The sequence below is a fragment of the Microtus ochrogaster genome, chromosome 16 (assembly GCF_000317375.1).
Source record: "Microtus ochrogaster isolate Prairie Vole_2 chromosome 16, MicOch1.0, whole genome shotgun sequence".
NCBI lineage: Eukaryota > Metazoa > Chordata > Mammalia > Rodentia > Cricetidae > Microtus > Microtus ochrogaster.
Window position 1 is genome coordinate 49,293,700 of NC_022018.1, and position 20,677 is coordinate 49,314,376.

The 20,677-nt window shown below is 46.8% G+C and overlaps 2 protein-coding genes across 4 annotated transcripts in view; one reads left to right on the forward strand and one right to left on the reverse strand.

Annotated features, from left to right (window-relative positions):
- The window catches only part of Gmpr (guanosine monophosphate reductase), a 34,984-nt gene extending 32,438 nt beyond the window's left edge, over positions 1–2,546 (forward strand). The window contains exon 9 of the mRNA XM_005355103.3: positions 2,028–2,546. Within this exon, the coding sequence (XP_005355160.1) occupies positions 2,028–2,208 (181 nt within the window). The 3' untranslated portion in view covers positions 2,209–2,546. The remainder of the gene's footprint in view (positions 1–2,027) is intronic.
- A 9,902-nt stretch (positions 2,547–12,448) lies between these two features.
- Atxn1 (ataxin 1) overlaps positions 12,449–20,677 on the reverse strand; it is a 380,515-nt gene continuing 372,286 nt past the window's right edge. For all 3 annotated transcript variants that reach the window (XM_026783019.1, XM_026783020.1, XM_026783021.1), the window contains one exon: positions 12,449–13,612. In XM_026783019.1, the coding sequence (XP_026638820.1) occupies positions 13,082–13,612 (531 nt within the window). In that variant the 3' untranslated portion in view covers positions 12,449–13,081. The remainder of the gene's footprint in view (positions 13,613–20,677) is intronic.

Below are 20,677 nucleotides of genomic sequence, written 5' to 3' on the forward strand. Positions count from 1 at the left end.
AGCCAGTTACCTTCCGAGGGCCATGTGGAGTCTGTGCTGGGCCGAGATGAACCTGAGCCACCCTCTGAAGTACACTTCCCCCTCTCCCAGCTGTTGCGGAAAGTCCTAGAAAGAGCAGAGCAGGCTGCAACAATACAGATGCCAGGAGCTGAGGGAGAAGCCATGGAGTGGCAGGGCGTTCAGGAAGTTCCGCAGGATGAAAGTGCCATCGAAACGCCGAGCCTCGGTTCTGGAAGCGAATCCAGACCTTAGAGTTCTTCAGTTAGTCTGAGCATCACAAGCTTAGCCTGCTCCTGTCTCTCTGGCACTCACCGTGACCATCCCATGAGACGACTCCCTCCTCTGACCCCATGGTTAACTACTGCCTGGTTATTAGTGCTGGGCTAGCTGCTTGTCAATCATTAGCACTTATGTGGCATCTTACAGATGAGCAGATGTTGGGGTCCAACTGTGAATTACTCACAAAAGATGATATCACCTTAGCAAAGGGGAAAGAATCTGGGAAGGTCATGCAGCGTCTGAGAAGAACGCAATGGCAGCTGTTGTGGACACACATGGGCACGTGTCTGTCTCAGGACACAGAGTTCTGTGATCTGACCATCTTTATGTGTCAGTGACTCTGGTTTCTTGAGCTTTCTGCTCTGTAGCAGCCACCAAACAGCCCATCCAGCCAATGGTTTAAGGTGCCGGAGTTCACGAAAGGTATTTGGGAGCACAGATGCTAAGATAGGATTTTGAATTCTAGACAATGAGCTTCAGACTGAGTTTCTATTTTTCTAGTTAATGACTAGGCACAGAACGTTCAAGAATTTGGGTACTTGTTGGGATTTGCCTGGTCTGCGCCCTCTGTGATGCTGCCACGAAAGCATGGGCAGACTGCATCTCCAGTTTGCAGGACCAAGGTTTCCTGGTGGCCTTGGGATGATGTCATTTGATGTTTGTGTGTTTAGGCCCAGCCTAAACGACAAAGCTCTGCTCTCAGACTGTGGAGATGCCACCCGAAGTTCTGGGGGTTCCCCACTCACAAAGCTCTTCCCTGGCTCTGAGCAGCGGGTGTGGTGATACATGGGAGCAATTGGAGCTGGTGGGAGCTAGAACCCGGCAAAGGACAGGTAGGCTGCAGGGGGGTGCGGTCACTCCATCTTCAGGGCAAGACTTTTTATATGTCCTAGGCAGACCTGTGTTGTCCATGGTGAGGACGTTTAGCATCCACAGGGCTGGTGCTGAGGACAGAAAACCTCTGTGCCTTTTCTATCAGTGAAAAGGGATAGATGGAGCTGACCTAGTGGGTCTGTTTTCCCCAGGGAGGAATTCGGGTATTGGCTGTTTGGTGGTCGGTTCCAATAGGGACCATAACAGCAGAGAGGCACTGCTAAGGAGAATGTCACTCCTGGGGACAAGTGGGGGCAGGTGAATCCAGCTTTGTCTCATATTGCTGACCAAGACTTCTCTTTCTTTGGTGAGTAGAGAAGTTCCTCAAGGCTTCGAGGAATACACCATCTGCTAGGAACGTGGTAGGGATGGCAGAGCGGGGTCAAACACCATCCTGTGGATATACCATTGCTCTTGGCCTCATAAACTCACCGAAGCTGTTGTCACGTGAATCAGACTTGCACCATATAAGGGAAGACCTCGTGACACCCCACCTGTCTCCAAGGAGCTATAGCCAATGGTTGCTGGGGGGGGGAGGGGGGCAGTCATTTTCTTCAGCGGTGTGACCACTGGTAAGGCGCCTGTGTACTACTATAAATACCCTCAACCTGGAAGGAAGGATTAAATGCAGTGGGTCACAAGCAGATCAATAAAACGACATGAAAACAGGGGGCCGTGGTGAGGAAAGAGAGGGGCTTTGGTGGGTGCAGGAACAGGATAAGAGAAGATAATGGGGAGTAAAAATGACCAAAATACACCATCAGCACGTATGATGTTGTCCACAAAATAAAAGCTATAGCGGGCATAGTTCTACCTGGGTGATTAAGGGAAAACGAACTGGATTAACCCTCCTCCCTCTCTCCTCCCCCCTCCAGGGCCTCTGAGGGCAAGACTGTGGAAGTGCCTTACAAAGGGGATGTGGAAAACACAATTCTGGATATCCTCGGAGGACTGCGGTCTACCTGTACCTATGTAGGGGCTGCCAAACTCAAAGAGCTCAGCAGGAGGGCGACGTTCATCCGGGTGACCCAGCAGCACAACACAGTGTTTGGCTAACCTCAGGGATGCAGAGATGTTGAGCTGAGTGGAAACCACCTCCCACCATGCTTCTCCCGTCCTCCTTTTGTCTGTCCCAGTGGGCTGGCTGCGCTGCATGGTGGAACAGTGCCACCGCTGATGCCGACATCGAGTCCTTGTCCTGATCTTGCACCCAGAGGCCTTGGGGCTTGCCCTGGTGCGTGTGTGGAGCCCAGAAGCAGGGTGCTTGTGGGGCCCTGGGCCAGCACCTAGAACTCATTGCCTCGTTTCAACCAACCTTTGTACCCTATCCTTCCGCCTTTGCTTTCTTTCTAAAGGACAATTGTTTCACTTTTAATAGAATGCTGTGGTCTTGATTGAGTGCTGGAGTTTGCATATTCAGGAGCATAGTTGTATAGAGTCGCTAGAGTTGGGAAAGCCTCCCCCAGTCAGGTAAGTGACCCTCAATTGTTAACACATAAGGCACCTGGCTGGAGAAAAGGTGTGGCATGAGCCTAAGCAACTCACACCCCACCTACTGCCTCCAGCTTTTGTTGCTAAAAAGAAAAGAACGCAATGGGCAGGGTCAATGGACATGAAGAATCCTGCCCATGCTCCCGCTGAAGTCCTTCTTGGGAACAGGCCTTGTCTCCCTACCTGTTTGGAGCTGCTTGTAGCTAGCAAGCCTGTCCTGTCTTAGATTCTTGTATAGTTTTGTCATAGACTGAGACCCCACCAAACCTCTTTCTTTCCCTTCTCAGTCCTAACCTGATTAGCCCCTCTTCTTTAAATAATTTATTTTATTTTATGTGCATTGGTGTGAGGGTGTCAGATCTCCTGGAACTGGAGTTACAGGCAGTTGTGAGCTGCCATGTGGGTGCTGGGAATTGAACCCGGATCCTCTGGAAGAGCATCCAGGAAGGAACTAGCTATTAGCTCAGGATGACCCCAAACTTGCCATCCTCCTGCTTCAGCCCAGCTAGGCTGGCTCCTCTCCAAGAGCTTACAAACCATCTTGAAGTCCCACAGATGTTTTATGAGACTATAAAGAATTCTTGCTGAAAACCAAGTGCTCTGTGGCCTAAAGGGACTTACAGTGAGAGTTAGAAGAAGTCCCTAGTACTGATTCTGCCTAGGAAGAAGCAGGTAGCTCTGCAGCAGAGTGGACGTTATTGGTTGGTAAGAGGGACTGTGTCCTGGGAAAAGGCTCCTCTAAGCCCCGAGAGCTGTCCTGCAGTGTGTCTGTCCTGTGTGCTTGATCTTGCTGAGCAAGGGCTAGTTAATTGCCCGGTGTCAACACTACCTGATGCTGTGGGGAAGATCCAAGCACACCAGTACATGGGGGATTGCCAGCCCACTTCTAGACTGGTATTTTTTAAGGCTGTAGTTTAAGTTTGGGAGATTTGCATTCTGAACCCTTCTCTAACCCCTGCTCCCAAGGCCAGAAGAGTTGTTCTTTGGCCTGTAGAAATGTGAACGGTTGTACTCAGGAGGACTCTGTGATGGATGTGTTCACTACTTTTTTTTTTCATCTCAATGACCAAATACCTGGAAGAAGCAGCCTAAGGGAGAAAGGATTTCTTCTAGCTCGAAGTTCAAGTGATACTGACCACCATGGTGGGCAAGGATGGGGGAGTGGCTGGCGGCTGTGACCAGCAACACAGGCTGCTTGCTTACAAAGCAGGAAATCAGATTACTGACTACTCATGCTCCATCTGGTTTCCCCCCACCTCCTTTATCCAGTCCAGGTCCCCAGCCCATGGGATGGTGCCCCTCACTTTCCAGTTGGGTCTTCCCTTCTCTGTGATGCCTTTCCGGAAACCCCCTCACAGAGTGAGTGTATCTCCTTGGTGACTGTAAACATAGACAGGTCGACAAGATTAACCACCAGGAAGTCATTGCGCAAGAGGCTATGCAATGCCAAGGAGAGACGGCACTTGTCTAGAGGATGCTACTTCCTTTCTGTCCCACGTGGGTCAAGGGGCCACCTCTCTGGAGCACGAGTTTCATCTTTTAGCCCTGAAGTCAGTTTAATGAGCCTAGAATAAGTGAGAAGAAAAGGAACGTTTAAGTCCATTGAAGTGGACTTAACACAGCTGGTAAGGAAGGTCTGTCTGGACCTGTGCCTTTCTCCAAACCTCCAGTGTTGTAATGAGCTATGTATCACCTGTGTCTTTCTTAGGCCTGGCCCCTGTGTTAACACTGCAGCATGTGCCACTGTGGGGGACATTGCTCTGAAGGTGCCATGCCATGTGTCCAGCCTGCTCCCTCCCTGGGCTTCTATTTTCTTCCCCCGCAGCAACCAGGCTACTCATTTCTGTTCTCTATAAGCCTTGTTGCAGACTAATGGCCTTACACATCCAGAGGCCAGCCCACCCCCATCTGGTTCTAGGCAGATGATGGCCAAGCTCTTGTAAAGCTCCAGATACCCCAGGATCATCTTGGAGCAGAGGCTTCAGCAAAAGAACACACATTCCCTTTGCTGTAGCAGGTCCATGATGTAATGGGCCTAGAGGACCCACTATTTGGACATCCTTCAGCTCAGGCACCCACTACAACATGGACAGAGAAGTCCTGTTGTCCGTGTATGTATGGGACTTCCTGCGATGGACTGGGAGGTATGGTGGCAGAAGTGAAGGTGGCTGTGACAGCACGAGGCTGCCTGCTCACATCCCTGTAGACAGGGAAGCAGAGCAATCAATGTTGGCATGTTCCTCCTAGGTGATAGATATCAGGGAGCGTCTTCTTTGGAAAGGCAAGCACAACCCTAGAGTAGGGAAGCAGGAACGTGGTACCTTTGGTCTCAGACTGGTGCAATGCTTCTTCGAGTTTCGAGGCATGCCTCAGAGTAACACAGCAAGCTGTGTGTTTTTCCTATTCAGCCTTTTGCGTTCTCTTAGCCACAAGCAGTCTCTCGTTATCTAATCAAGTGAGCAGAGGGGCTTGCCCGCACCGTACACCAGGAACAGCTCTTCTAGTCTGGTCCCTTGAGGCTTCCTGGCATGAAAGTTCCCCCTCCACCACCACACACTAAAATACAGTATGGAGAACCCCAAATCCTTGTTTCAGGGGCTACATGCTGCTGTGCGGCCTGGTTTGCTGGGATGAGTCCTAATTAGATAGGTCAAAGATAGAACCAAGAAGAAAGTCGAAGTAGAGTTCCCATTCTTCCCCCGCCATGTGAGAACTCTGACCTATTGCTGGCATTCTCTTTCTCCCCGGTGTGAGCTCAGATTTCAATCAGAAGAAGTCCATAGACACGGGTGTGGATGGGAGCAGGACAGGACATACCTGGGGATGGCTGATCCTGGAGGCATGACTTGCCTAGGCAACTGCTGAGCCACATCTTTCCAAAACCGAGCCCAACACCAACCTGTGCACGGTCTTCTCAAGACAACCATGGAAGTGGCTTCTTGTGCCGGAAGACTTGCTCAGCAGGTTTCCATGAGGCATGCACCGTGGGGGAAACACACTCCTCAACTCCAGGCCACTTACCAGTTGGAGCAAAGCTGCAGAGCCTGCATTGATAAAGCCACAGAAGGTGCAAAGCTGCCAGTCATTTGAGAAGAAAAACCTAGAATGTTGAGCAGATAGGAGATGCAGATTAGGGACATCCACGCCTCACATGACTGCGTGCCACCCGTTTCTCCAGGGTGAACTGAGGTGACAGGGCAGAGGCAGTGAGGAGGAACCCACACAGTTTTCTCAGCCACGGTTTTTGTTAGGGACCCAAGAGAAGACAAAGACCCAGGTTTGCAATTGGCACTGTTATTTTATTATTAGTACGAGTATTATACAATAAACTTGTACTGGTATACAGACGATTTATTTAAAACAATTTTGTTCAAATTTTGAATCAAACATTGTTTTATTATAATAATGAAATAATTTCTACCTAGAAAACCTGCAAGCACCATCAAAGAAAGGGACCATAAAATTCAATAAACAGACTCGAGTGTATCCTACAAATAGACACACCACGATTAGAAAATAGAATATGAATTCTTCCATTTTTTTTAATATTTGTTTTAAAAAAGCTAGTGCAAGTACAACATTTTACACTGGAATTACAGAGAGTATGCACGCATATGGAAAAGTTCTCCTGTCACAATAAAAGCTCTTAACTATGTATGCACTTAAAAGTTTCTTTTCAATAAGGTGCAAAAAACTTTTTTTTTTTTCCCTAGTTCTCCACATGGTAGTACCCTCAGCCCAAGTTTTGGTGTCTGTTTCCCCTTGGCCTGTGGGAGGCATATGAATGAAAATTGGAGGGTTTGGGAACCTGATGTGAAAACCTTCGCTGGTTCAGATCTCAGGTTCTTTAGGGCCAGGACTCTACTGGTTAGAGATGAAGACTGTCTTATTGAAAGGCCACCACAAATACTGACAGGACTCCGCTGCGACCCCTTTCAGTCAGCACCACCCGGGATTACACTTGAGCGGTGCAGGTGGGGGAGGGGCAGTAGTCACAGAGTAGGACCGGGACCCTGGTGGCTTGTCAGGGTTATGCCTCACTGACTCAACATTTCATCCCACTCTTGGTTTAGAGAATAACTTCAGAGTAGGTGGCATGGGTAAGAACCAAGAGAAACCTAGGCACCATCCATCTTGGTCACGGATCTTTCAAGACAACAGTTCTAAGCCAGTGTCACCTCAGCTGGGTAGTCTAAGGGGACAGTGCGTTATCTCGGTAAGGGTTACTGTAAACAGTGCTTCTTCCCGCACAGGCCTTCAGACTGCCCATCCAGACAGCAAAGGAACAAGAAAACATTGAGTGGATGGCATTCTCCAAGTGTTCTGCAGCTCAACAGTGTTAGGGAAGCTCTTGTAGACTTATTTGTGTAGATGCTACCTAGTGTCCAAACTCATGGCACTGGGGATACAGGCGAAGCTCCTGTATGCAAGAGTTGGGATGCAAAGTGCTGAAGCCTCTGTCCCTTCTTCTGCCTCTGTCAAGGAGAGTGTCAGCTACAAGAACTTACACAGTACGGGAGGGGACCCAACCCCAAATTTAAGAATCAAAGCTAGGGTCTGTTTACCCCCTAAACTGTCTGATTTGAAGCACCCAGCTCAACTGTTGAACAGGAATCTAACTCTGACAAACCGCTCTGCCTTTCCTCTGGCCTCTGCTTGAGAAACATCCAAATGAAAGCCAGGCATTCAAATTGGAATTGATGTTTTTACCCCCATGTAAATGAGGCATGGGGTGGGAGGCAGAAGGAAAGCTCCTTTTCTTTGTCTTTTTGTCCCTATGTGAGTCCTGTCTTACTGGGAAGGAGGATCCCTTATAGAAACACTTCATGTTCAGGATTATATTCTTTGGGTTTATAGGAACAGGAAGTGCTGAAAATGTCAGACATCATCCAAAGAAAAGAAGTTGCAATGGCTTAAGAAGGGAACTTAGAGAAGTACTTCCGGCCTAGGAATGGACAGTGTCCTCAAATAGTGGAATACAATTGCCCATTCTTCACACAAGAACCGCATGTAACAAAAACAGAACAGTAAGCATAGGTATAGTATAGTTGAAGAGCCTCTGACGTCGTAATTCTTCCAGGCCATAACCATACAAATTGGATCATCAAGACGACAAATTCCTATATACAAGAAAAATAAAACCCCAAAACATGTAACTTTCATCCCTCCTGTTTTGTCTTTTTTTTTTTTACACACAAAATATGAAACTCACGGTTTCAACAGATCTGTCTCTTTCAAACACTGAATGAATCATCTCAACATTCATTTTTCTTTTGTGCAATTAAAAAAAATTATCTGTACTCCCCAAAGTGAGTGCCTCAAAAAAAAAAAAATCTCCCATCCCCCACCCCCTTTGGCTGCTCAAATTAGGTGTACTTTAAAGAAAGAAAAGAGAAAACTTCCCACAAGGTATAGTGCTACAAGAAAAAAAGTCTATCAGTAAGTAAGGTAACGTTTGAAGCGAGGTCATCTATGTGAGAGGAATCTCAGCTCCAGAGTAGAAGATGTGCAAACTGTTTGGAGTTGCCATAGGAACAGAAACACAGCACTGTCCATGGAAAAGGGAGGAACCCAACCCAACACAACAGGTCATATGCATGTGCTTTATAAAAAAGTAGATTCTCTATAGTTATTACTCCATTTGTCTTTAAATTCTCTATTTCAGAAATTCTGGGTTCAAAACACAACCATGGAAGCAAAGGCTTTGCTCCACTTTTTAGAAAATAAAGTATAATTCTCTTGCCTTTCATCTCAACCACCAAAGAAACTGGACTGGGCCTTGGAGACCAAGGCCCTGCATTCCCCTGACGTCCAAGGGGACCGACCTGGAAATTTTGGAAGGGCAGAGGGTTTCCAGGAGAGAACAGACCAGTTTGTTGAGCGGCTTGTGGCTCAGGAAACAGTTGCCATGCCAACGAACACAGCTCAAAATGTCTGGCTTTCTATCCCAAGAGCTCTGCCTCCTCACCCATGTCTGAAATAGGTGTTAGTGTCTTCAAAAGCATCTACAAAACAGGTTTCCTTAGTAGTCACAGATGTTAAAGGGTATTGTCAATTGTTTCCTTAAAAAAAAAAAAAGAAAAACCCAAAGCTACAACAAAAACAGATTTTGGCAACGTATTTCAGTAAAGATCAAACTATGTGCAAAGAGTGGATTTTCTGATCACTAGGAGCTACTGTTCGTCTTGAACGTGCAGCATTGTATTGCAATCTGTGCAGTAGCTAAGGAGCAATCCACACGATGCGGGGAAATCCAAACATTCCTTGAAATTGTACAACCCTACTCCAGAGCAGTCCAAAGTGCTGTTGCTGAACACGTCTGTGTTCCACACACACACACCAGCCCCATCCCTGAGTAAGAGGTGTGAAAGCTTCCGCAGAGTTCCTTGCAGGGGAGCAGGAAGGACACTGCCACTTCCTGGTGGGGGTAAGGGGAGGAGGGGAGGAACCCAACAAGCTCACCTAACAGAAAACATACAAGGTCAGAATTCAGAGTTAAGGACGTTCTGCTGCCGCCACCACCATAAAAAAATCAGGCCATCCCAAACTGAGCTGGAAGAATTGAGAAAAGCAAAATGTGACCAACATAGACAACTATCCTGCAAGCCCCATCCCCCCCAAAAATTGCAATTTGGATTTCCACTTCTAAAACGATTTGAGGTAAGTGGCATCCATGGCCTTCTCTTTCCAACCCCTACCCCACCCCTGCTGACCCCAAGGTGGCCCAGACAAACTGAAATAATTCTAAAGTTAAACATTCTAAGGAACAGTCATTTTATATATTTAGAAATCCCTATAAAGAGAGGTTCTTGTTTGTTGGTTTCTTATTAGTAATATTACTATGTTTTCTTGTCGCCCTGACTCATTTCTTGGTGATTGTGTGTTCCACTGTAAACGCAAAAGGCCTGCTGTTATTTGTTTTTTTTTTAAAAAAAATGGAAAGCAGGAGGAGAGAATGAAAGACAACTGTGGGTAAAATATTGCCAAGAGGACAGGTACAGAGGCGCGTAGCTGATCCTTGTATGCCGATGGCACAGCCGTGACTGTGCTCCCTACACCAAGGGTGACCGCAGCTGCTTCAGGAGTCTGGCGGGCCCCACCCGTGTCTGCAAACCAGAGGTGGCTCCTGCCTCTGAGTGCTCTTCCTATTTGAGGAGAAAGCTGTCACAAGGAAATGGTGGCTGTGGTTGCCAGGTGGTCCCCTCCAAAGCCACCGGTGGGCAAGCTCAGAACACACGCACATTTGCACATAGGCAGTAAGTTGTTGGCGCTCAAAGGCAGAGAGCAAAGTCTCAAGGACCCGGAAGAGACTGAAAAGCGGGCTGATTGCAGCCCAACACTGCTCCAGAGCGTGTTCTAGGAACCATCCGCCTTCTTGGCGCATTCCAGCTTCACTACAGAGTGAAGGGCTTTCGCAGAGTGCAGAGCAATGGGCCTTCTCAGCAAGCGAGTGCGTGCTTCCCTCTGGTCTCCTTGGATGATGGCACTATGTCCTGGTGACAGATACAGCTCCCCTACCCCAGTACTCTGTATCCACATTAAGGGAAAGCAAGCAGGCTCGCCTCTCCTGGCTCCTTCCCTCCAGCATTTCTCTGGTCAAGCAAGGGGAAGGAAGGTCGACCCACAGAACAAGGAAAAAGCCCAAAGCGAATGAACTTTAACTAGATAGCTCACTATTGGCACACAAAGTATTGCACATGCTAAGAGAATGAGAGAGTGAAACGGGACAAATGCTTTAGAAGGACCAATGATTTTTAAAGTTCCTATACCTGAAATAGAACCACAAAAGTTATGATATTCCTATTGCTCTGAACTGTGAGTTTACCTATTTTAGTGTCGGTTTAGTGAATACAGTCAGTTCAATACCCGAAGTAAGCCAGAAAGTGATGTATGTGTTTTCTGAGCTGTTGTAATTAGTGCCACACAGCACCCCTGTGGCGGCCTCCTATTCCTCTTACCATCAAAGATTAAAACAAGACAAACAATAAAAAAGAAAAGGAAAAAAAAACCCTAATAAGTGCAAGTGCCCTGAGCAGAATATATGGAAGATTAAGCAAGGTCTCTGAAAAGAAACATTAAAAAAAAAAAAAAATCACAGCACTAACTAAGCAATGTGACTGCAAGAATGGGCCCACCCAGCTCTGCTAGGTGCTGGGAGGGTAATGAAGTTTAGGGAGAGGCCAGCTATTCTGAACTTACTCAAAGGTTTTTGGTACATCCCAGAAAAAAACAAACAAACAAACAAAAAAAAAAAACCATCAGTCACAATGAGACCCTCTGTCCCTCTGTGTGAGTGCAGACTGGATAGCCAACATTTGGGTTGTATAAGGGAGAAGAGGTCTCTTTTTTTTCTAATTTGAGAACTAGAAGAAGTCCTTTTTGTTTTTCAATGGTTAAAAGAAAAGCCAAATAAGTACTTACTTGGGTTAGTTGCAACCAAGTAAGAATATTTAAAAATTTCTATTTATAAAACTTGGTTTAAAGCACTTTAAGACACACTCAGAACCTGCAAATGATATTTTGATCTCTGGGAATGAAAACTTGTGACTTCATGAAACACCCTTTCTGGGTTTTTGTACCAAACATTAAATCTTGGCTTGATTTCAAATAGAAAAAAAAAATCATTCTGAATATTAACACTTTTCCCCCAGAAATAAACAAACAAACAACCCACTTGCTCACATATATAAAATGTCTATATGGGAAACGCTCAGTGATTCTGAAAAAAAAACTCAGACCTGGCTTCTCATGACAGATGTGGCAGGTGACAAAATGACCCTGAAAGGAACAGAACCTTCTAAGAATGGCCTAAGGTCTAGGCAGGTTAGAAAGTAATTTTGCTACATTTATTTATGCTCATTCGACACCCCCCCCAACCTTTCCCACAACGTTATTGGATAAAAACTGCAGGAATATCACACAAACTAAAATCTCAAGATGTGCAAATCGCAAAGTTCTTTAGGAGCTCACCCTAAAAACACTGGACAAAAACGAGTGTCTTTTCCTCCCTGTGTTTTCCCAGTTTCTCTGCCAACTCTGCATGTGCCTTTAGCTCTTTCTCCAACACCAAAGTGACAAGTGCCTGCCGTAGTACTTGGTGGTCATCTACTGTCATACTAGTTCATAATTCACACTCATATTCACACTCATCCCTTTACCCCAGACGGGAGCTTTTCTGGCTCATGGGCAGTCCTGCAGAGCTGAAAAGTAGTTACAGTGTTGAAAAAAAAAATCAAAAGCAACTTAGGTTTGTCTTTTCTTGCCAAAGAGTTTCAAGTTAGATACAGTACTCTCGCTGACAGACCAAGGTGTTTGGTTAAGAAAAGTCTGCACACAGCACTTTTGACAGCTGAAGAATAGTAACAGGTGTGCGTCTTCCAGATCTAATTCTCCACGTCACACTGGGATTAAGAAAAAAAAAGAAAGTGGCACCGGAGTTGTCCATAGTCATGAACTAGAAACAGTACTAGACCTAAAAGACGGAGAAGCTGCCCGGCTCAGCTCCGAGAGCTGCCTGGCTCTCTCTGGAGGGGAGCTCGCATTTCCTTTCTGGGAGCAAAAGTCAATGCAAATAACCTGATTGGTTTTCCTAACACTGCACAGAAACCAGTGTGGGGTACTCCTTCTGTCCCCCAGCCCCACTGCCACCCCCCTGACCAGGGGTGACCTGAGGAAGGACTTCCCTGCCCACCATGACACCTGGTGACATCACTGAGTCACTGGACTGGTAAAGCAGAAATGAAATCCCACTTGTGGCAGCTGCTTTAAAAAAAAATCTCAGTGCAGTCAGGCCCCATGGGGGAAATATATATATATATAGGATTAAAAGTTGCTTTTTATTGTAAAATATGTTGGAGAGAACCACGTTCTTTGAAACTAATTTCCTATCTGTCATCTGACGCCTCCCCATGATGCCCTGAAGCTGGGTTCCTGAGGATGACTTTGCATGTAGGAAACCCAGGTCCCCCAATCCCATGCCAAGAGTGAGCAAGCATGGGAAAGGGAGGCAGAGAAAGAGAGACCGTCACTCGCCACCATGGCACCCATGCACCCCTTCACAGGGGCACACCCAGACACCCTTGCTGGTCACTTCCCACTAAATTTGCTCTTGAAACCAGTGAGAACTGATGCCCCTTGGCTCTGTGCTGCTGGAGAAGGCAGGTGCCGATCAAGCCACATTCAGGGCCACCTAGGATGCCCGGGAGCTCCACGGCCACGGTTCTAACCACCCTTCACCCCGCCAGCTCTCAACAGACACTCGCAGACAATGCAGATGCACCAGTCTCCTGCGACACACCTGTGTGACTCTAATGACAAGGTTAGAACACAAACCTAAAGTAATAGGATAACATGTAAATACTGTGTTATTTAGCCTACAGTACAGTAATTGGGATACAGACAGCAAGGGAGGCCCAGGCCTCCGCTGCCGGCACGGTCTCTACTTGCCCACATTAGATCGGCCTTCGATGCAGATTTTAACCTCCTGAGGAATGAGTGAAGGCTTGGGAAGAGTCAAAGGTGGCTCGTCCTCTGACTTCTCCAGTTTGCGGGTCTCCGGGGCTGACCACCTCCTCTTCCTTGTGGCTGTGGGCTTGCTCGGTTCTATTTTGGTGAGGAAGGGTGCTGCAGGCAATCCAATCTTTTCTGGAAACTTCAGTTCACCATTCTCAGAGAGCACCTGGGTGCCTCCCTGGTTGATTCCGTTTTCTTGCTCAGCATATCTGTGTCTGCTGCCAGCCAGACTGTCCGTCTTTGCGTGCTTCAGCAGGACACTGGCAGGGTCCACAGGCTGGCCCTTTTTAACAGAGCCATTCTTCAGGTTCTTGAGGGTGAGCGAGATGCAGACATCCCCAACGGAGAGTTTGGAGCACGGCAGATCGAAGAGCTGGCTGGTTCGCTCAGGACAGCAGGACGACCAGCCCTGTCCAAACACAAAAAAAGGATACTCTACCAAAACTTCAACACTGACCTGTGGAGACAGAAGCGGAAGGAGAGAGAAGGAAGGAGATATTAGAAAATGGTTCGTGTGTGGGTTTTGCATGCGCCCACACATTGGTGTGAAGGCGTGTGAATGCATGTGCACAGAGGCCAGAGTTCCTCAGACACTCACCTTTTCTTTCCCTTTTCGATGCTTTAAGTTCTCTTTTAAAAATCACACACTACTCCCCATTTTCCCCTTCTAATCTCCTTTCAAACTTAATGTCTTTTTAAAATCTATAACCCACTAAGACTATGTAGCATCCCCTTTCTGTGCGCCAGTGCTGCACATCCTCTACACATAGGAGACTCACCAGTGGCCACACCCTCGATGATTCCTCCTACCACAGCAGCCACTACCAACAACAAAAAGGTCAAAGTGCTGAGAGCAAGGGACTGAGCGGTCCGCCTTAGTCTATGTTAAGCTCCACTCCCCAAGGTTCAGGACACATCATGGTGGAGGAGGAAAGAATGTCGGAGCCAGAGTCCAGGAGGACCGCTGGGAAATGCTAGCTTCTAGACAGGATGTTGTGATTGTAGCTGTCCACCTTTGGTTTGGTTTTGTTCTTTTGAGACGGGGTCTCTCAATGGCCTGGAGCGCATCAGCAAGCCTTGAGGAACGTATATTTCTGCCTCCCGGCCTCTGTCAGTCCTGGGATGGCAGGTGCAGCCTTCCATACTCGTATGGGCCCAGGGATCCACACTCAAGTCCTCGCGCTTGCATGGAAAGTACTTTACCAACTGAGCCATCTCCCTGGGCCGCAGTGAGTTTTATTTAACATAAACACACAAGGGCCGGATGAGAATGAAAAATAAGTTTCTGTATACCAGCCTCTCACGCCTGCAGCCATAACCTGAAACAGGGGTTGCTAACTGCTGCAGCAGTTGAACTCAGCGTACTCAGACCTGGGCAGACAAGTGTAAAGTCCATTTATCACTGAAAATATTTTACTAAATACCTGCTCTGTAGAGGGTCTGTTAAACCGTTCCCGACCTACAGCCATGACAAAATACCCACTGAAGAGTTCAATTATAAGACTCGCAGGAGCCTTGGAAGCCCAGCTGTATTCATGCTAAATACTGGTCAGACTAAGATGCTAATGAGCTCCACAAGGAGGGCGTGGTCTTGTGCCTATTATTTGTCAAATGCTCCGACTTGGCAAAAGTATTCTTTTGTGCTTATAACATACTAACGAGATGAGCAGCAGCATTTCAGCTTTTAATTTTGTAAGTAGTAAAATCATTTTCCTTATAGTATAGCAATTAGCCAATGGAATTGAGAGTGAATCCAGGTTTTAGACCAGACCCCATCCCCACACCCAGCATTCCCTTTCCTCTCTGCCTCCTGATCTCGCCCTACATGAACAGTGACATTACAATATGGTAAAGAGGTGACTTCCTGTTAGAGCAGTGAGCGTGTACTAAGTGTGAGAGACTGTGAAAGGTGACTTGTATAAAGCAGAGGTCCTCGTTTTCTGGGATACAGGCATCTTCTCAGGAGCTTATAGGCTAGATACTGGCTACTCCGTTATCTGAACATACAGCCATTTGGGTGTCCTATCAGCAATTCAACCTCAATTATGAGAGAAACACTTTCTGCTGCTGCCTCCCTTGTTCCCTCCCTCCATCCCTCTCTTCAAGTTGTTCAGCTCAGATCCCTGGAAATCACAGTCTTCTTCATCATCTTGTCCTACCCACATCCAAATCACAGATAAACCACCACATCCTCCTCTCAAACACCTAGGTAACTTCTCATGACGCTCACTGCCTGAGTTTTGGCCCAGCCCAGCATGTCACTTGGAGAAAAATGTCACCAGAACGAGCCCCACAGGACTCACCTGCCACCACTTCTCACCTTCGAAAAGCAACCTTGCCTTTTGTGTGTGTGTGTCTCTTTAACTCCAAAGACACATGTGTCCTGCCTAGTCTGTGCACTGCACTCTCTACGTTTGGGGTTCTTTTTGACTTGCTGCCTGCCCATCTCCTCAGACAGCACCTCGCCGACATTCTGTGCCGTACAGTGGCCACCCATCCCTAGCTTCCTTCCTACAGACACTTACATTTTGATGCACCTTTTTCGTACCTTACTTCTAGAGTCTGTCACTTGTTCCCCCACACTCCTGCAGCTATTCCCAGAGTCTAGGAAACTTTTGAAGAGATTCCTGTCTTCTAATGGAAAACACTGCAGTAGAAGAGGTGGCCAAGAGAAAGCACCGTGTAAGACAATGAACAAACTTTACTTTTAAAATTTATTTTAAATCACAATGGTCCTTCCTTCAAGGTCTATGTCTGCCCCATTGGCATCTTTGTGAACTAGGCCATAGCTGTTCCTCTCAGAGCTCTCCTGCGAGCTGCTGAACTGGCCATAACTTCATGGGATTATGCTTTAATTCCCCTCCTGCTTTCCTTCTCCATCGTATCAGGGATCCAAACAGTTTGCATGATGGTCTTGATTAAGCCCCTAAATACAGTGAGTCCCTTGTAGGGAATACCTCTCATTTTTAGGGACTGATGGAGGAAGCCAGACATGGAAGCAATGAGGCCTCACTTCCAGGTTCATAGTCATGTGCCACCTTCATATTGCAGCTAAGGACTAGCTTTTAACATTACATTTAGCTCTGCTATGTGAAAAACAACATAAAATTCCTGTAACAACTTAGTCAACGACTGCCGTATCTAAACACGATGCACACTATATAGTTAGGCTGTTTGATTGCATATTTCAATCTTAGATTAGTGCTGCATCCATACAAACACATATGGACATCTCACCAAAAGCCGGGCAGAAGGAAAACAAAACGTCTGTTGTTTAAGCGTTCCTCTCCTTCCTTCCCGAGGCTCCCTGCTTTCCCAACTGCAAAGGGCTTCTGCTTTGCCAAGCATTTCTCCCTCGCCCCAAGTTAGCACCATCTCTTAAATACAGCTTCTGCCTGGAGCTAGAAGCCATCATGTTTCTCAGAAGCTGCATTTTAGTAAAGGAGGTCTTGTCTGGGGGTCAGATTACTGTGCTGGGAACTCCTGATTGTCTGTGAAGTGAAATTATAGATTCTTTTTCACTGGTAGGTTCAGTGTGCTCTTTTCCTTGGGGAAGGATTTGCAGGACTACGTTCCCAACGGGAAGTAAACCAGAGAACTCCACAGTTCTGCCGATGAAGGGGCAGAGAGGGAGCTACTAATTTCAGTTTTTGAAAATCACTAATAAAAATCATCCAGCTCTTTGGTGAAGTGCGAAAGGATCTGTGAACGTTCTATTTAAAGCATCTAGTCACGCGACTTAGCCTTGGGCGAAAGCAATTTAGGGTTGCTCAGGAAACCCACAGCCTCACATTCGGATACCTTCAAACATAAACCCTAAACCACAGATCAGGGCACGGCTCCCAGAACTCTCCAAAGGGAAGGCCCCATTAGGAGGCTCGTGGTTGGTCAAGATGGACACGCAGCTAGTGCTGAAGCATTCTGCACTGCTTGCACAGTTTCTACCCCATATGTCTTAACATTATAGGCTGGAGAGGTAGCTTGGTAATAGAGTCACCAAGTCACCAAGGTAGCTTGCTGAGCATGTATCAGGCCCTGAATTCAATTCTTAGTAAAGACAGACAGACACATGTGAATACAAATACACACATACACACACACACACACACACAGAGAGAGAGAGAGAGAGAGAGAGAGAGAGAGAGAGAGAGAGAGAGAGAGAGAGAGATAAGCCCACACATGCAGTTCTCGCTATTGTGAAACTGCAGCAGGAGGCTCACAGCCTACAGCTACACAGTGACGCCATACTTCAAAAAACAAAACAAGCTACCAGAACAACCATAGATATCATGTTTAGCACTGAAACAAAAAACAAGAGTGGTAGAAGCCTCAGAAATGCATGGAGGAAAACCTCAGAGGCACGTTGATAAGTGAAAGAAGCCAGTCTGACAGGCAGCATCCTGCATGATCCCAAATGTGGGCCACTCTGGATAGGGACAAAACTAGGGACAGTAAAGACTGGTGGTTCTTAGTGCTCTGAGACGTGACAGTAGGATATGGGTAAACAGGTAATGTATAAAGGATTTTTAGAGGGGTTAATCTCTTCTGGATGGTACTGGAATGCTGGCTACAGGGGCCAACATGCATTTAGTAGAACTCACAGAAGGTAGTGTGAATTGTGGCTATAGTCAACAACGGCCTGCTCATACAGGCTCAGTTGCAATAAATTTAGCACACAGTGCAAGGGTGTGTGTGTGTGTGTGTGTGTGTGTGTGTGTGTGTGTTTAACTGGGGTCTAGAAATATGGCTCAAAGGTTAAGAGCATGTATTGTTAAAGGTTAAGAGCAGGTTAAGGGCCTGAGTTTGATTTCCAGCACCCATGCCAGGTGGCTCACTTAGCAGCTATAACGTTAGTTCCAGGGATAGTCAATCCTCCTTCTGGCTTCTATGGCTATTGCATTCACATGTATAAACTCATATATAAGACACACACATATACACATAATTAAAATAAATAAAATGCCAAATTTACAACTATCTATCTATCTATCTATCTATCTATCTATCTATCTATCTATCTATCTATCTATCATGTGTATGTGTATTTGTGGTGCTTAATGTGCAGAAGTCAGAGAACAACTTGGGGGAGTTGGTTCTCTCCTCTTACCCTGTGAATTATGGGGGTTGACCTCACTGTGCCAGGCTGGGTGTTAAGTGCCATCTCACCCATCCTCATTACAAGATTGTAACAACAAAGAAAGCGTGAAAAGTATGTTTTGCCACACTTGACTTTCTAGGGATCAAGTTCAGGTGTGCTTGACTGTGCTATCTTCCAGTCTCTAAATAGAACACTTTACACAATAAAGTCTTGGCACTCAGGAGTCCGAGGCAGGGGGACTGTCCAGAGTTCAAGAACAATCTTGGTGACTCCTTAAGACAAAATGAAATAAAGCCAAGCCATAATAACTGTGGTCTAAAGCAACCTCTCATCAAGAATAAGACCAAATAGAGGACACTTATATCCCATAAAGGTTGAAGAGCTACAAATTTCCTCCCTTTTGTTTTTGAGATGGGTCTTGCTATGATGCCTGGGCTCCTCTTAAACTTCCAGGCTCAAGCAATCGTCCTTCCTAGGTACTACAGTCAAGAGCCACCACATGGGTCATCCGAATAAGTGTGGTGACGTGGTTTCCTAGGGGAAGCCTTCTGACGTCAGAACTGAGTAGTGAGATATTGTCTATCTACAACTGGTCCATAGACCTGGCTGGTGCATGGCCTTCACTCGGGCCACTGAGCATCTATACTTTGATAATTTTTTTTTCTATCAGACTGAACAGTAGATATGGTTGAGTAGTTAAGGGACACTGGCTATTCGGTCTTATTTGCTGCTTGCAGGAGAGCCTGGACTATTTTTAGGATCCAGTTAATCCACTAAGACGGTGCTGCCAGTGACTCACAGTCCACAGCAGCCAAACTGAGAAAGAGAGAAATAAAGAAAAGCCATCAGGGCACACACAGTGAGTACAGCAGCGTAGCCCGCCATAGGAACATGTGCAACTCAAACTGGGAGAAGAAAACAGCAGTGAATATTAAAGAGCCAGCAGCCAAGGAAGCAAGGGAAGCAGTCAGCTCAGGAGGACCTGGGAAGTGACAGATGGCCCTAATAACATGGAGCTAAGGCCAGAGGGAAGTGGCAGGCTAGAGCACTTTATGGACAGAACACTGAGCACATCCTGGCTACTCCTGAGAAATGCTGCCTTCTAGGAGCATGGGACAGAGACTGGCAGGCTGCTTTCCCAATGGGACACTGCAGGACAGAAGTCAAAGCACCCACTGGGGCGCTCTTGTGCGGTGTCACTTCCAGTAGTGACACTGCTGATAGCTTCTCACAGGCCCTTTATGGGTGCTCAAGCTGATGTGGAGGGGTGGGCTCCCCCCACTCCTCGCTCATGTCCAGCTCCTACTGATGGGTGGATGCCCATGCAGGTTAGCTTGTGTCTATTGAGACTGCCTAGCAGAAGTGGGAATGATGAACTGCCTGTGCTTGGGAGCAGACACAGGGTGCCTTGCTGTGCCCACTGAGAAGTCAGCTTTCTGACTGGGGTTGGGGAGATGGCCTTTCTTTCCATCCATTCCTGTTTAGAGCATATGAGGCTGCATTTTCTTTTCGTAAGCAAACCTCCTCCTTCTCAGGGTTAAAGTCGCCTACAACACAGAGAACACTGTGCCACAGGCCACCCAGGCTAGATGGTGGAGGGTGGGGTCAGACTGAGTCTTTTTTACTTGAGGTGCCTGTTAACGCGTTTTTCCCAGCGGATAACCTGCTTCCTAACCCATACCATAATGTTCCTTTCCTTTTCCTTTTCTAAGACCATGCGTTACTCTGCATCCCACAGTTGAGACATGTCCAAGGCTACGGCTTCATACTTGAAGAACAGTGAGTGGGTTACATTTGGGAGTGAACCCAAAGGAAACAACTGTTGTCCAGTGGGACTCCCAGGCTGAACGAACCAAAGCACAGCTGGAGCAGTAACCCTGTCCCTGCCTTTGCGGGATGTGCTACCCATCCTAAAGAGGAAAGAGGCTTGCTTCCCTCAGCAAACACGGTGAGAGGCAGCAATGCTTATAGTTTTCCTCATAATACCTCCCTCTCCAAGGGCAGAACAGTGCAGGGCACAGCAAAACCACAGAGATGGTGGGTGATGCACAAGAATAGGATTTTCCTTCTGTCCTACCTGCCGGTGGCCTTGTCAGAGGAGCAGCAGGCAACAACTAAAGTTCAAGGTGTCAGCCCACCAGGAGGAGGGTCTCTGATGGGTTAATTTCGGTTAGACAATCTCCGAGATCCCAGACCCCAGAATGTCTTTTGCTTCTTTTGTGTCTTTACATGCTTGCTGCTGTGATCTTTCTCAGGTACCTGGCATGGTGTAAATGGGTACCTGTAATTTGGTGTGTTTATTTCCTGGAAACACCCCATTCTACTGGGCATTTTTACCTGCGATTATAAAGATGTTTCCTCCCTAAGTTGTATTGTCTAATTGATAATAATAATAATAATAATAATAATAATAATAATAATAAT